Raw genomic sequence first — 16,711 nt, 5'->3', positions numbered from 1 at the left:
AATGCACTGTTAGATTATCATACTTCAAAGTCTGTTGGTTATGTCACCCAGGCTGCTGGTTTGGATTCACATGTAGGTTCCTTTACTTCCATTTACAGCTTGTAATTCCTGTTGGGGGCTCCAAAGTCTCTTCAGTGAAGAATGTAAATACAATAGCATTCACTTCTGTTCTTTCCCCTTCTCTCTGACCTTCTGGATATACATTTTCATGTTTAAGGTGTGTGTGTGTGTGTGTGTGTATGAGTGTGTGTGTGTGTGTGTGTGTGTGTGTGTGTGATTTTTTACAGATTTATTTATTTAATGTATGCATGTAAGTATACTGTCCCTCTCTTAAGAGACACCAGAAGAGGGCATTGGATCTCATTACATATGGCTGTGAGCCACTGTGTCATTGCTGGGAATTGAACTCAGGACCTCTGGAAGAGCAGTCAGTGCTCTTAACTACTGAGCTGTCTCTCCAGCCCCCATGTGTAATTTTTATTGAGACAGGTCTTATATAGCCCAGGCTAGTTTCACACATTGAACTCCAGTCCTCCTGCCTCCCCTTCCAGGGGCAGAGATTGCAGGTGTTTGCCCTATCACATGGTCTGTGTGGTACTTGGCATTGAGTTCAGTCCTCGTGAACACTAGACAAGTATTTACCAATGTCCACAGTCCTTTTTTTTTTTCTTTTTTGGTTTTTTAGATTTGGGTTTTTCAAGACAGGGTTTCTCTGTATAGCCCTAGATGTCCTGGAACTCACTTTGTAGACCAGGCTGGCCTCAAACTCAGAAATCTGCCTGCCTCTGCTTCCCAGAGTGCTGGGATTACAGGCGTGCGCCAACACCGCCCGGCTCCTTTTTTTTTTTAAGATTTATTTATTTATTTTATATATAAGTACACTGTAGCCATCTTCAGACACACCAGAAGAGGGCATCCAATCCCATTACAGATGGTTGTAAGCCACCATGTGGTTGCTGGGATTTGAACTCAGGACCTCTGGAAGAGCAGTCAGTGCTCTTAACTTCTGAGCCATCTCTCCAGACCGTCCTGTTTTTCAAACAAATGTTGGGGCTCTCCTGCCACCGTGGTGTCCTCACATGACTGGCCTTGAACTCAGTAGACTCCGCTTCCCACCCCAGCCCTGAATTTTCAGTAGTTATCCTCATATCTTTGGATTCATTTTAAAATCCCCAGGCCCGTTTTGTGTAGGGACGCATGTACTGCCAGAGCCAAGCAGGATGAAGTAGGTTAGTGTTGCGTCACTTGAAGTGTGTGAAGTTGAAGGCTGGCAAGGACCCAGCAAAGGAACCTGGGGCTGCGTGGACCCAGCAAAGGAACCTGGGCTAACAGGGCTGTGGAGATAGGCCGACGAGACAGCAGTTTGTGCCCGACGTGCCCATGCTGTGTGGTGATGGGCAGGACCTCAGGGAAAGTGTCTCTGCTGGACATGTGCCAGGATATTTCCTTCCATTTAAACGATAAGACAGTATATGAGGTAACGGGAGCAAGACTTGGCGCCATGAATAATTAATTCCTGTGGTTCTCAGGAAGCTAATTTTAGCCAAGATCTTGAAGCCAAAGTAGCAGTGGTTGAACTGCAGTCGGGATGGGGAAGCGGGGTGGCCTTCGCTATGTTGAAATCCATCAAATCCATGCATTTGTCCTTGAGAGCAGGGACCTCACTCCCTCACTGACCGTGTCCTCTGATGCCTCCTGTATAAGACATCACAATGCACATACTACAGGAGCCAGCAGCCTGTGCTGCATCGAAGCTTAGGTAATGCTGTGGACGAGAATGAGCAGTGCCTGTCTGGAGAGCACTGTAGTCCCGGCAGACCTCCCAGCTAAGGTCGGGGGTCTGCGTGCTGCTTTGGCTTCTCGACGAGTGAGCTGACCGTCCTGTGTGTGGCTGTGGTCGATTCAAGCATCCTTTTAAGGGGCAGGGATGGGGGCAGCAACTTGAAGGCAGCTATAGAGAGAGTAGAAGGGGAAAAGCATTTGAAATCATTTTAATTGTGGAGTCTCCCCCCAACAACACATCCTCGCAAAGCCCACTGCAAGAAAAGGAGATATATGTGTGTGTGTTGACGGTGGTAGTCCATCTGTCTCAAGAACAGATTTGTTATTGCCTGCAGACATGGCTATGCAGGATATTCCTCAGGCAGAGATGTAGATGTTCGTATAGGAAAAGTCAGTCTCTCTCTCTCTCTCTCTCTCTCTCTCTCTCTCTCTCTCTCACACACACACACACACACACACACACACACACAAACCCTTTTCACGTTGGGCACAATGTAAACTTTTAGTGGATGATGGAATAGTAAGTTGCTACCTGACTTTTGTTGTTAATATAATGGCCGCGTATTTGCATAGTAAAAATGAGCGACTTTTTTATTATTATTTAAGAGCACTGGGCTTCCTTTTCCTCTTGCACAATTGATGGAGAACTGGATTTTGTATTAGTCTTTAGTTTGGGTTGAAGGCTTTATGTTCCTGCATGCTTCTGACTCACTTAGCACTGGCTTGCTTTTCTCTGGTGCTTACAGGATTGGTGATGCCTGTGTGTCACAGTCAGGAATTGTGGAGTCTTGGGGAGGTATTCTCAACCTTGGGGTGAGGTGGAGGGTGTGCGTCCAGTGGGCACACCCTTTGATCTGTCTGTTCAACAGATAAGACTGACTTTATGTTTGTTTGCTCTGCGCAGGGGCTTGCTTATGGCTAGCTGGGGTAAGCTCTGTTGTGGTCTAGCCCAGCCTGCCTTCCGGCCGATTGCAGGCTACTGCAGGCTTGCACTGCCACGCCCACCCCTCGACCTGTAAAGTTGGATTCAGCTTTGTACCTGAGCGGCAGATCACTACCTTCCTTTAGCCATGGTCTAGGAAATCTTCCTATTTATATCTTTATATTTACGGTCAGCTCCTTAGTGTTATAATTTTACACGGAGACCTCCCTGGCTTTTGAAGAATCAAAGATGGAGTCTCTCCTGGTGCTAAAGCCAGGAAGTACCTCAGCTCTTCAACTTCTTGGTGTAATTTACTCTGCTTGCTTATAGTCCATCCATCGAGTGAATGGGGCGCAGTCTGTGTAACTATAAATCCTGTTTTACCAAACGCTTGCTTACCTTACACCTGTCTAGTGAATGGGTTACCGTCTATGTAATGATATATCCCGATTACCAAACATGTTTACAGTAAGACTTACAATGAAATGTTCTTGTTTGTTCTTTAACAGAAATCATAGTCCATTAATGAGTTTTGGTGCCAGCTTCGTCAGCTTTTTGGTAAGTTGATATCAATAGACATATTGCTGTCAAGAAGACAAGGTAATGCCTGTTTGCCTGTGGGCTGTATAGGCACACTGTTAAAGAAAGCCTAAAGTTATTGCCCATTATCTAATATCTATGAGATAAATGTTCTCCCCCAAGTATAAAAATAAAATGCTTATATATGATTTTAGAGGGTCATATTTTCCCCAGCTTGGCTTTTCTTTTCTTTTTTCTTTTTTTTTTTTAAGATTAGGAATCTAATTGGAAGCCCTTCAAAGCTTAAGGTTGTATTGTGACTAGAAGAAAGGTCTTGATAAGGGAATTAGCAGCAGCCTAGAGGAAAGAGTTTGTGAACTGAGCTAAAGCATTCCAATACTTGAGAGTGAAAAAAATGAGTTACAGTAGTTTTATTCAGTCAGCTGGTCAATATAGGAGGATGGTTTTGTTTTTCTGAAATGCTTGACACATAAGCTACTTTCATGCACATTGTCTTAAAAATTTACCATACGATTGTATAATGGAGAAAATTTACTGAGTCAAGACTAAAGGGAGAGAAAATGTACTTTCAGTAGTGAGAAAGATAGTGGCCAACGGGCATGTCGCGGATAGCCCTCCCGGTCCTAGCATCCAGCAGGCATGTTGTGAACAGCCCTCCTGGTCCTTGGCCAGCACCCAATGTTAGATTTTCATTTACGCTATTATTCTTCTCTTAAAGGAACATAGGTTTTAAGACCTCCTCTTTGCAGGAATGCTAGCTCCATACCTAGGGGAAGGCTGTCCTAGATGGGGAAGGTAACGCTTGTCTCTGTCTTGGTGACTTTTGTCGCTGTGATAAAATACAAATCAGAAGCAACTGAAGAAAGAGTTTGCTGTGGGACAGTTTGACCATGGTGGTTGGGGCTGTGTCAGGGAATGATGGGTGCTTTGGCTTAGCTCACTTTCCCCTTCGTATAGACAGACAGTCCAGGAGCCCCGCGCAGGGAATGGAGCCGCCCTCAGTGAGCAGGTCTCCCCAGAGGCCTGCTTTCCAGGTGATTTTAGAGCTAGTCACTTTGAAGTTGAGATTAGCCATCACAGTACCCAAGTGACTGTGAGAGAGGGCATGAACACAGAGACAGAGGGTCTTGGCTGAAGTGTGGGGAGGAGGAATTGAGAGGAAGGCCATAGCAGGACTGAGATTTTAGTGGCCTAAAGGATGGCTGGAAGGAGAACGTGGCTGTGGGAAAGATGACAGACATCTGGTTTGGCGAGTATGGGAATGTCAGAGTCATACCCAAGGAGAATGAAAAGATAGAGACACCGGGACACCGGGGACACCAGCAGATCCAGTGGGGCCTCCAGAGAACTGGGTGTCCAGCCCCTGCTGCCTGTTCAGCCCAGACCTCTGCCCTTTCTCAGGTGCCTGTGGAGGCAGGAGAAGCAAACGTTCAAGGCTATCCTTATCTGCAGATCTTAAGACCAGCACAGGCTACGCGAGAACACTTTTTAAAACCACGCCAACAGCCCAGTGTTTTACTGGGTGTATGTCACAAGTGCTCAGTAGACATCAAGGAGTGGCTGTAGATCATGCAAAGTTAATTTCTTGCAGGGAAACCCACTCTCAGGAGTTCCTGTCCCAGGAAAGACTGATTTCCAATGTTATTTACTAACCGTTCTTTTCTAAGTAGTTTTGGTTCAGTATTTGAAGCCATGGATCCATCAGTGGATAGAATGAACTTTTGAAAGTGGCACTGTTACAAAAACTGAATTGAATAGGTCAATCCAACAGTTTCAACTGTGCTTGAGTTTTAAAGAGTATAAAATACAAGGACATTCACCACCATAAAATTTTTATGCTAGAATAATCAAGATATAAAATCTTATTTTCTACTAAGATTATCATTTTTTCAATGACTAGGGTGTCCTGTAACAGTGTGAACCTTTTTACCTGAGAATCACTGAGGTGGTTTTTCTAGTTTGGCATTTCGTGGTAACAGCCTGAGGTTCCCATGCCTGCTGGTTCACCAGTCCTTTCTCTGTTCCCTGGAAGAACGCCATGATGACATTCGAGGAGGAGAAAATGCAGTTGGCGTGCGATGACTTGAAGACTACGGAGAAGCTGTGTGAGAGTGAAGAGGCTGGAGTAATCGAAACAATTAAGAATAAAATAAAGAAGAATGTAAGTGGATTGGTTTGTGGGCCACACCCTGTCTGCAGAGCATCGTTCACTGACTTGGGTTTAGAATGTAGGAGATGAGCTAAAATAGACACTGTCTGTCATGGCTTCTAGTTAAGTACTATGTCTCTTAGAGTAGGAGAGCCCCCCCCCTCAGTCATTAAGGCCATCTCTTGCCTCTGCTTAGGGTGGGTGTGATAGTTTTAAATGTCAGCTTCCCACCTCCTTGGTTCACTGGAGAAGAGACCGTAAGTTGAGGAATTCTCTGGATCAGACCGGCCTATGGGCATGTCTGTGGCAGATTGTCTTGGTTTTTAATATAGGTAAAAGTATCTAGCCCATTATAGGTGGAACCGCTCCCTAATCAGGGTCCGCTGAGCTGTGTGAGATGGGAGAGAGCTAGATGACAGTTAGAAGCAAGCCGGCAGCATGGCGCATTCGTGTCTCCCTGCTCTCGGTGATGTGGTGTGAATAGCTGCCTGTGTTCTAGCATTTGTTTCTCCCTGTTCTAGACTGATGTGGTGTGAATACCTGCTGTATGTTCACTCCTTGATTTCCCCTCATTGAAGGACTGCAACCTGGAACTGAAAATCAAATTTTCAGGAGGAACTGAAAAGGGAACCCCTTTCCCTGAGTTGCTTTTGCTTAGGTTACTTAGGTTATTTATCTCAGCAACAGAAATGAAAGTAGCACAGCTCTGTGGTGGAGGCTGTCAGGTGAGAATTACCTGAGTGCGACTAAACAGGCAAGGGCAGCAGCTGACAGCAGTCACACGTTGACATGCTCCTGAAATCCAGCATGGACCTAAGCATTCCCAGGAGTTGTCGGCCTTTTGTTATAATCAAAGTCTCAGTAAGCTCACAGTCCAGGCAGGGAGATACTTCTCCTGTGAAGTGCTGTGTGTGTATGTGAGCACTTGAGTTTGAACCCACATAGAAAGCCAGGCTTGACGGTATGCATTGTAATCCCAGCACTGGGGAGGTCGCCAGGGCCTAGCCAGTCTCAAAAAGCAAGCTGTTGTGGTGAGATGCCTCACTGAGAAAGGTCACTTGCTCCAAATCTGAAAACCTGGGTTCAATTGGCAGGTCCCACAAGGTGGAAGAGAAAAAGTAGCCACAAGTTTTTCTCTGGCCCCTACATGCATGCTGTGTACATACACACATGTACACGCATGCACACAAATAAATGAAATTTAAATTTAAAAATAGCAACAAGACAAGATGGACTGTGTCAGAGGAGGAACCAAGCCTGGCATAATCTTCTGACCTCCACACATACATGAACACACATGGGCACAAACACACAAAAGGTCATATTACACATATTTAGAATTTGCTTTCACAGTTCACTGCAACTTGCATGAAGCTCTTGGGTGGCAGTTGCTCTAACTGCCTGGGTTTCATATGTCACACGTGTGACTGAACAGTTGGTTGTAGTCATCGAGTGCCCAGCTTTTCCTCTGCTTTGTCAGGTGAGCCCCGACTGGCCAAGCAGACATTAGCGATGGCCTATGTGGATTACAGGAGGGCGGGCACTACCACATCCGCCTTTCACGTGGGCTCTTGATGTAGAACTCAGCTCATCACCTGTGCATTTATTACCACGTTCACCTGCCAAGCTGTCTCCCTGAATTATTATTTGTCTCTCATTTTTTGGTTCTTCCTAAATGTCATCCCCCAGCCTCCTGTACTCCCCTGCCGAGGCTCTGGGCCCTGCTCGGTTGTCTGCTGAAGGGTCCCATAGTTGACAGCAGAGGTGTTGAGCTTACTACTGCATGGCGGCAAAATCTGTTTTCTCATAAACTGTGAGCTCACTCCACGCCCAGCCTGTCTGCACTCAGCCCTACACTGCTAACCCGAGAGGAGGCAGCCTCCTGCGTGGGAGCTCCCAGTCCTCCCGGAAGTAAAGGAGAGTTCAGACTGATGGTTTTCCGTTCCAGTGACTGCTGGGGCTCCTCCTGGAGCAACCGTGACCATGATGACTCGTGTTTAGTGAGATGAGGGAGATGGTCGTCCACATGCACTATTGACATACAAGTTAGAACGTGTCATTTCTGCCAGCGCCGTGAAGCTATATACAGTCACTTCAGATAGTCTGTTCTGTAGGCACTTACTGTTAAGGTGCAAGTACGCATCACAGAGACATTTCCACTCCATTTAGAAACACTCGTATAACTAAGGCCAGCATTGAAAAACAAAATTTGACTTTTTGCTTGTTGTCTCTTTAATTTCAGGTATGATTTCGGATTTAGTCAGAGGTAGCGTTTTGCTTCAGGATATATTCTGACTGATGGGTGGATGTGTAGCATTTTCTCACCTTTGCGTATCCGTTAGACACAGTAAAGGATGCACCCTAATATCAGTGCTCCCTGAGCACAGATGGCTAGAAAATGACCTTTCAGGATTTGCTGTGTAGAATGTAATATACACGAATATTTTTCATTTTACATTAAATACAAATTTATATTATCTGAAAAAAAGATGAATCACTAGTTTTTTTCTTTGATTTTTAAAAATATTTTTCATAAATTCCATTTTGATCATTTTCAATATGAGGTTAAATTATAATATCCTCTAAGACTACAAACCGTTGACAGAGTGGAGTGAGGGGAGCATGGACGTACCCTCCCCCAAGCCTCTGGTATAACTTGGCTTTGGCTCTGAGTGCCCTCCCGCGTCACCGTTTCTGTGGGAAATCATTCTGTCCCGGCAGAGCCGCCTGCGCAGATATTTGGAGGCTGTGTGTTCCTGAGTATGATTTCCAATGTTCTCTTCACAACCCAGGTCGATGGCCGGAAATCCACGCCGTCGATGGTCGACCGACTTCAGAGGCAGATCATCATTGCCGACTGCCAGGTGTACCTGGCTGTGTTGGCCTTTGTGAAACAGGAGTTGTCCGGTAAGTGGGCGCGGATTCGGTGACACTCACCAGTCAGTGGTCACAGCCAGGGGACATTCTCCTTTCTTTTTTTGTTACTTAGACTTTGAAAACTAAGCGCGTGGTGACAGTGCTTTTGGGGGGCCGTTACCGACTTGTTACCCAGGAGATGGAAACCGTGGGTGCAGCAGAGCCATTTTATCCCAAGGTCTGCAGTACAGTCAGTCTTCAGCCTCGAGAACCGTGTCCTTCTTAGAGAAGTGGCTGATGTCTTTGATGTGTCGGGGCCTGTGATAGGGCCTTGCTCGCCAAGCCGTGCATATTGTTCTTCAAGATGAAATCAAACTGCTCTGCATTTCAGATTCTCAGGAAACTGTTTTGAGCTCCTATACTGTCAAGTGTATCAGAAAGGACTTCATGCTGTACTTGAGAGCCTGGTGTCGCAGCGAGCCAGGCATGGGGGGAGTGGGTGGGGATTGGGGGGGATGTGCACTGTGCTGTGTGCTCACTGTGCTGAGTGCTCACTCTGCTGAGTGCACACTGTGCTGAGTGCTCACTGTGCTGAGTGTTCACTGTGCTGTGTGCTCACTCTGCTGAGTGCTCACTGTGCTGAGTGCTCACTGTGCTGAGTGCTCACTGTGCTGAGTGCACACTGTGCTGAGTGCTCACTCTGCTGTGTGCTCACTGTGCTGTGTGCTCACTGTGCTGAGTGCACACTGTGCTGAGTGCTCACTGTGCTGAGTGCTCACTGTGCTGTGTGCTCACTGTGCTGAGTGCTCACTGTGCTGAGTGCTCACTGTGCTGAGTGCTCACTGTGCTGAGTGCTCACTGTGCTGTGTGCTCACTGTGCTGAGTGCTCACTCTGCTGTGTGCTCACTGTGCTGTGTGCTCACTGTGCTGAGTGCACACTGTGCTGAGTGCTCACTGTGCTGAGTGCTCACTGTGCTGAGTGCTCACTGTGCTGTGTGCTCACTGTGCTGTGTGCTCACTGTGCTGTGTGCTCACTCTGCTGAGTGCTCACTCTGCTGAGTGCTCACTGTGCTGTGTGCTCACTCTGCTGTGTGCTCACTCTGCTGTGTGCTCACTGTGCTGAGTGCACACTGTGCTGAGTGCACACTGCGCTGAGTGCTCACTGCGCTGAGTGCTCACTGCTCTGAGTGCTCACTGCTCTGAGTGCTCACTGCTCTGAGTGCTCACTGTGCTGAGTGCTCACTGCGCTGAGTGCTCACTGAGCTGAGTGTACACTGCGCTAAGTGCGCACTGTGCTGTATGCGCACTGCGCTGAGTGCTCACTGCGCTGAGTGCGCACCTCACTGAGTGTGCACTGCACTGAGTACTCACTGCGCTGAATGCTCACTGTGCTGAGTGCATACTGTGCTGAGTGCACACTGCGCTGAGTGCTCACTGCGCTGAGTGCGCACTGTGCTGAGTGCTCACTCTGCTGAGTGCTCACTCTGCTGAGTGCACACTGTGCTGAGTGCACACTGCGCTGAGTGCTCACTGCGCTGAGTGCGCACTGTGCTGAGTGCTCACTGCGCTGAGTGCTCACTGCGCTGAGTGCGCACTGCGCTGAGTGCTCACTGTGCTGAGTGCACACTGCACTGAGTGCACACTGCACTGAGCGCACACTGGTCTAACAAGGGGTCTAACAAGAGGCGTCACTGGTCTGTCCAGTGTGTTTTTCTCCAGTCTCGTGCTGACTTCATTTCTTGACTAGAATGAGATCAGATGCGTGTGGCATAGCATGCTGTGAGCCTGAGTTCCGGGTCTGGTGATGTCTCTTGGATCCTGACAGCAGGAACCCCCCACTTGGCCTGACAGGATTTACATATGGGGGAGAAAAAGAGATGAGAAGAATCTCACTGAGTGGAAATCAATTCAATTTCATACTCAGAAACATATTTCCTCTCAAACCTTTAATGACAAGGACGTTTTTCCTGTGAAATACACTGGAAGTCCTTTTCTTCCTTCCTTCTGTTTCCGTTTCTGTCTCCTACTTGATGCTCCTTCTGCCCAGCTTCAGTTGAAAGGGAATTTAACTGTCGCTCTAGCATTTGAACTTCCAGACACTTGTCCCTCTTTTACACCGCATCCTACGATGCGTACCCACCATTTGTTCTGCCCTCCCCCGCCCGGCCTGGTCCTGCTCAGCAGCTTCCTAACACGGCAGTTCTAACATGTTGAGGGACCATGGTGTATCTCTCCTGCGAGGCAGTAACGACGACGACGGGCCCTGAGCCCACCCAGATCCACCATCCCGCCAGCTCGGAACTGTGCGTGACTGACACTCAGGCTGCTTCAGGCACGAGGAGAGCTCTTCATCTCCTGTCATCTCGGCATTCTTTTTTCTGATGCCCAAGTTCTTTTTTTAGCCATTAAGAAAATGCTTCTTGGGCTGGAGAGATGGCTCAGTGGTTAAGACTGATCTATCCAAGGTCCTGAGTTCAATTCCCAGCAACTACATGGTGGCTTACAACCGTCTGTAATGGGATCCAATGCCCTCTTCTGGTGTTACTGAAGACAGCTACAGTGTACTCATATGCATTGAATGAATGAATGAATGAATGAATGAATGGTTTAAAAAAGAAAAGAAAAGAAAAAGAAAATGTGTCTTGCGTCTTGCCAGGTGTGGCGGCGGACACCTTTAACTCCATCGCTCTGGAGGCAGAGGCAGGCAGATCTCTGTGACTTCTGGGCCAGTGTGGACTAGTGCCAGTACAGTAGGACTACAGCTAATGAGAACCTATGTCAAAAATTTGAAAGAGAAAGACATCGCTTAAGAGAGAAGGGTGACTGGGTGTGTCGATGCACAAATCCCAGCTACTTGGTGACTGGCTTCACCAGGAGCACCCTGTGAGCCCAGCAGTTCAGGACCAGCCCCTCTCTCTGTCTCCCTGTCCCCACCTAATTTCATTTTATTTCTGTGCAGCTGGGTGTGGCTGTGCACGTGTTGAGTGAAGGTATGCTCGGAGCCGAAGAGGGCATCAGGCCCCTCAGGCCTGGAGTTAGAGGTGTGGTGAGTCCTGACATGGGCACTGGGTGCTGAGCTGAGTCTTTTGAACGTGCAGTACTTATTCTTAGCCACTAGGCCCTCTCTCCGGCCCTCAGAATCCTGCCTTGTAAAGACCAGCACTCATTACAAGGGACCGGTCAAGCAGACGCAGTGAGGTGTTTGCAGATAGCCATGTCTGCTGCTGTATTCGTGGCATGATGAATGCTCAGCTGGTTTTCCTTCCTTGCCGGGGAGACAGCCACATCTTCCTACTTCGTCACTGAGTTCTGCTGTGACATTTTCTCTGCCCCTCAGTCTGGCTGATGGTGTAACCACCTTATAGTCTCACAGTTCAGGGTTCTCGGACCTTTCTTGACTTGTTCCCTGTTGCCAGTGTCACTGGCCCCACTCGAGACTGCTGGAGCCAACCCAGGATGTGGTGCACCCGTGCATCAAACCTTTGGCTGGCCTGTGTCACCCACAGATAGAGCCACGTCCCTTTCTTGGGTGGCAGGTCCGAGCTGCCCCCTCCTGGCACCCCGCATACTCATTCCTCATGGTTCTTTGAAAGGACTTGAAAGGTTGTCTTAGTTCACACTGCCCCCTGTCTAGAAATACCTCAGCCCTTTGCATTCCTCTCGTGCCCAGCCAAGTGTGTCCCAAGCTTTCCTCTTTCCTCATGGGCCTCATCAGTCTGGCTGGGTGATGAGAAACAGCTGTCATCTGCTGATCTACATGTTCATTTCTGAACCTGCCTCCTTGTCAGACTGAGGATAGGAACTGATAGTCGCCCCTACCCATGTGTTCTGCACTTCCTAGGTGTCTGGCCTGCCGAGATGCCAGATGCTGGTGGCCATAGATGAGGAAGGGTGGGTTTCAGCCTGAGGAAACTCGCTGCACTGGGACGGGATAAGGACATAAATCCTTCCTCAGAAGCCTGGGACCAGCAGACAGGGTTACAAAGGTAACACTAGTGCAAGTGGTTCTGACGCGTGGGGAAGGCCAAAGGTCTCTGGCCCTGTCCCTCTGGTTATAGAGAATGAACCAAGTGGGGGTAGGGGCTAAGTGTTAGCCTCTAATCCCAGCGTTTGGAGGCTGAGGTAGAAGGATCAACAATCAAGGTTGGCCAAGTCACAGCACAAGGCTGCTCAAAACAAAAACAAGCGAGACAGAACAACAAATTGGTCCATTTCTCATCTGTCTCAGATGCGTGATTGGTGCCGCTCCCCAGCCGTGGGGGTCAGTGTGTGCTGTGTGAATGAAAGAGAGGAACAGAGGGTGGAGGATGCCACCCCTGGCTCGGCTGGGGGGCGGGGAGCTGCTCAGCTACCCAAGCCAGCAATGCCTCCAAAGAGCCCCCTCCTTCCGTCCTAAAGCCAGCTGCACCCTCTGACCACATCATCCGCATAACCACACAGTGGGGGGCCTCCTTCAGAAGCTGTGGTGTAGGGACAGGGAGGAGGGCAGATCCTGGAGAGTCTGTTTCAACACCAAGGTGAATTGGCAGATTCCTTTCTACCTGATAGCCTTGTTTTGCATGCAGTTGGGTTGCTAAGCTTGACTAGTCCAATAATCTCTTAATTTTTTTTTAATTTACTAGCTCAGGTTAAAGCTCCCCAGATTTGTGTACTTTATTCCCACAGACCCTTGGACCAGTGTGCTCTTAGGCATGACTTTACTGTATTTTTATAAGAACGGGGAGCAGACTGAGGTTCTCAGGCTCAGGGCAGGAGCTGTCTCCTCTCCTTCCCTCCCTTCCCCTCCCCTTCCCCTCCCCTCCCCTCCTCTCCCTTCCCCTTCCCCTCCCCTCCCCTCTCCTCTCCCTCCCCTCCCCTCCCCTCCCCTCTCCTCTCCCTCCCCTCCCCTCTCCTCCCCTCCCCTCCCCTCCCCTCTCCTCCCCTCTCCTCTCTCCTCCCCTCCCCTCTCCTCTCTTTCCCTGCCCTCTCCTCTTCCCTTTCCTCTTTTCCTTCCTATATATTTCTTCCCTCCTTCCCTCCCTCTTGAAGAGTTTGCTAGCCGGAGCAGCAGCAGCAGCAGCAGCAGCAGCAGCAGCGCCCCGCACAGCTCTTACATGTGCTGCTTGTAAATAGGAAAGTGAAAGTCGGTGAAGCGACTGCGGTTCAGCGGCGGCTCACAACAGCATGTTTTCACGAGTCTGTTCTTTATTCCCCTTAGCTTCTTGCCGTGTCCTGTATCATGATATGAATGCAAAGGCTCTTGCTGGACTTTGACTCCCTCTCTCCTCCTCTCTTCATAGCCTACATAAAAGGTGGGTGGATCCTTAGGAAAGCCTGGAAGATTTACAATAAGTGCTACGTGGACATCAACACCCTTCAGGAGCTGTATCAGAAGAAGCTGGCGGAAGAGCCCTTGTCTTCCGACGCTGCAAATGATAACCACGTTGTGGCCGAAGGGGTGACTGAGGAGTCTCTAAGCAGACTGAAAGGTGCTGTGAGCTTTGGATACGGCCTTTTTCACCTTTGCATATCCATGGTGCCCCCAAACCTGCTCAAAATCATCAACCTGCTGGGCTTTCCTGGAGACCGCCTACAGGGCCTTTCTTCACTGACGTATGCAAGCGAAAGTAAGGACATGAAGGCCCCTTTAGCTACGTGAGTAGCTATTGCGATGCTTTGGTAGATAATGTAGTATTGGATGTAGGTAAACAGCACTGCGGACTTTAAGAGAGACTTCAGGGGAAATGCTGCTTGGTTGACAATGCTGTGCCTGTCATGCAATGTCAAGGAGTGTTCTCTGCTGTGGTGTCAGATAATCCTGTTAGCCCGAAATCTCCTGAATCCTGTATTTGTTAATTCCTTTTTTTTTTTATGTGTGTGCATGTTTATGCACACGTAAGTTTGTGTGTGTGTGTGTGTGTGTTTGTGTGTGTGTGTTGGGGTATACATGTACCTGTATATGGAAACCAAAGGTCAACCTCGGTTGCCATCCTCAGAGAGAGCATCTCTCAGTGCCTCAGAGCTGACCACGATCGTAGCCCAGGCTGGTGGGCCTGCCGGAACCTCCCCGCACATGTGCTACCAGGCCCATGTTTTTGTGCGGATTCTGGGGTTGACCTTACTCCTCAATCTCAGGGAGTTGGCACTTTCCCAATCGAGCCCTTTTCGCTGCTGGCCCCAAATCTGATGTTTTACATGGTGAGCTGACCCACTGTCCAGCATCCAGTATTTTACAAGTTTTTGCCTTTCCCACAGTCTCTCAGATGTACATTTCTGATTTTAATTGAATTTAAGGTCAAATTTTGTGTGGTTCTGAAATTTTTGTTCTTACAAAGAATGCAAACATTGAGTAATAATCTTCCTTGGTGAATCTAGTTACTTGGTATAGATGTAGTTTAGATGTTTCCCAATATCCCTCTAAATTGAGTCATGTTAAAATTAAAATGATTAAAAATGTTTTCTTTAAAAAAGGACATGTTATTAACATTTAGGTGGGGGGGGCGCTGGAGACATGGTTTATTAGCAGTTAAGAGCACTTGGGGCTCTTACAGAGGAGTCAGGTTTAATTCCCAACTCCAACATGGCAGCTCACAGCCTTGTGTGACTCACGTTCCAGAGGATCTGATGCCCTCTCCTGGCCTTCATGGGCACTGCACAGTATAATAAACTATTGCATGCGGACAAAACACACCCGCACACATTGAAAGAAAGAAATCTTAACATTTTCATCTGGAGAACAAGCACAGTTCTCATTTTAAGCTGTCTGACCAGGTGCTGGTCTTGTCTGTCTGAGGAGACACTGTCTCAGCAAGCATGTTTTCCTGCTCTATGATGTCACACGAGACCTCAGTGAGATGCAGTCCTGCAGTTAGCACTGGAGGGTTGGCAGTCATGTGACAGTCATGTGACAGCTGTGGCCCTCACAGTCACTAAGGTCTACAACCAGTGACCTTTACTAATTAGTATCATTAACAAGTGTGTAATGTGTGGGTATTTCTTGCTTATGGCTTAGTATTGTTTTGTGTTTATCTCAGAAAAGGGGATTGGAATTAATTCTGCAGATTAATATGTTCTTCATGAGGCGATTAGATTTACTGGTGTACTGGATGTAACATTCACATGAAAGTATTTGATGTGCTGGTTAAACGCCTGTACATGTTTATTAAAGCATCTCAGTGGTGATTCTACTCTCTGTGTGCCTAGTTTAACTAACTTGAGCTGTTCAAATAATTTTAGATAATTTATGTTGTTTAACATCTTCAAAGGCTAGGGAAAGGACTTTTAATCTGTTCTTCTCGGTATTTTAATGATTATAAATAATATGGCTTATAGCATAATTGTGTTGTTGTTGTTGTTGTTGTTGTTGTTGGGCTCTGACTGTGTAGTCCTTGCTGTATAGACCAGGCTACCTGGAACACACACAAGTCTGCCTGTTTGTGTCTCCCAGTGCTGTGATTGAATGTGTCTGCTGCTTGTACCCTGATTTTTATAAACACAGCAAGAGCCACAAAAATGTAAAAGCTTTTATTATAAAGAGACAATAAATTGGTGGTGAGTGTTTCCATTCTGTGGGCAGTGAGGAATAGAAGCCAGATGCTTCCGTTTGTAGCAGCACAGCTGGGCGCTCCGGGAGAGCTACCTGCTTCTGTTGTGTGCTCCTGTCACAGAACAGCAGGCTGCTGATTGGCACCTTGTGCTATAACATATCAGTTTCCCAGATAAAGACAGATGTAGACATGGGGAAGCACTCAGATTATACTTTTTGGAATATCAACATAGCAATGCTGGGAAAAGTCAGTTTCTGAAAAGCATGTACTGATTTTTATTTTGAAACTAGAAGCCATATGTATGAAGTCTTGCTCAAGGCCTTGCTCTTTCCCTGTCTCCCTGCAGATTAGCCCTGCTGTGGTACCACACTGTGGTTCGCCCATTCTTTGCCTTGGATGGTAGTGACAACAAAGGGGGCCTGGATGAAGCTAAGGCAATTCTTCTCAGAAAGGAGTCTGCTTACCCCAACTCTTCCCTCTTCATGTTTTTCAAGGGACGGATCCAGAGGTTAGAGGTATGGATGGCCCCTTCCTCAGCTTTTTAAATGAACTTCTGACCACCATGCCTCTGTTTTCTGCTCAGGGCACTGTGTACGTACCAGAATATCATTGGCCCAGGTACATTGTGTCTCCTGGTGACACCTCCAGGTCACAGAAAGGGATAACGGGATCCAAGAGGGTTTCTGATCACTTCCTGTGATGTCCCCCTGTGAGCCCAGGCTGACCCTCTCCAAACCCAGACTGTGCCCTGGTTGGGCAGAGCCCCACTTCTCCTTGTCTTTCGTCTTGTTCGGGGGGAAGGAGGGTTTGTAGGGAAATGAAGAGGTTGCAGATTCATCTGGATGAAGGTGCCGGCTCTCACCGCACTGTCTTACCAATAGCTTTCAGATAAACCAGTTAGGAGCTTCACAATCTCTGCCCTCCATCTGAGTGCAC

General features: G+C 47.9%; 1 protein-coding gene across 1 annotated transcript in view; it reads left to right on the top strand.

Annotated features, from left to right (window-relative positions):
• Positions 1 to 16,711, top strand: part of Ttc39c (tetratricopeptide repeat domain 39C) — an 85,801-nt gene that overhangs the window by 38,687 nt on the left and 30,403 nt on the right. The window contains exons 2-6 of the mRNA XM_052155556.1: positions 3,214 to 3,262; positions 5,277 to 5,405; positions 8,186 to 8,300; positions 13,529 to 13,883; positions 16,122 to 16,290. Coding sequence (XP_052011516.1) covers positions 3,214 to 3,262; positions 5,277 to 5,405; positions 8,186 to 8,300; positions 13,529 to 13,883; positions 16,122 to 16,290 — 817 coding nt within the window. The remainder of the gene's footprint in view (positions 1 to 3,213; positions 3,263 to 5,276; positions 5,406 to 8,185; positions 8,301 to 13,528; positions 13,884 to 16,121; positions 16,291 to 16,711) is intronic.

Source organism: Apodemus sylvaticus, chromosome 13 (assembly GCF_947179515.1).
Source record: "Apodemus sylvaticus chromosome 13, mApoSyl1.1, whole genome shotgun sequence".
Taxonomy (NCBI): Eukaryota; Metazoa; Chordata; class Mammalia; order Rodentia; family Muridae; genus Apodemus; species Apodemus sylvaticus.
Note: the sequence above shows the minus strand (reverse complement) of the source record. Positions and strands in the feature narration are given on the sequence as shown.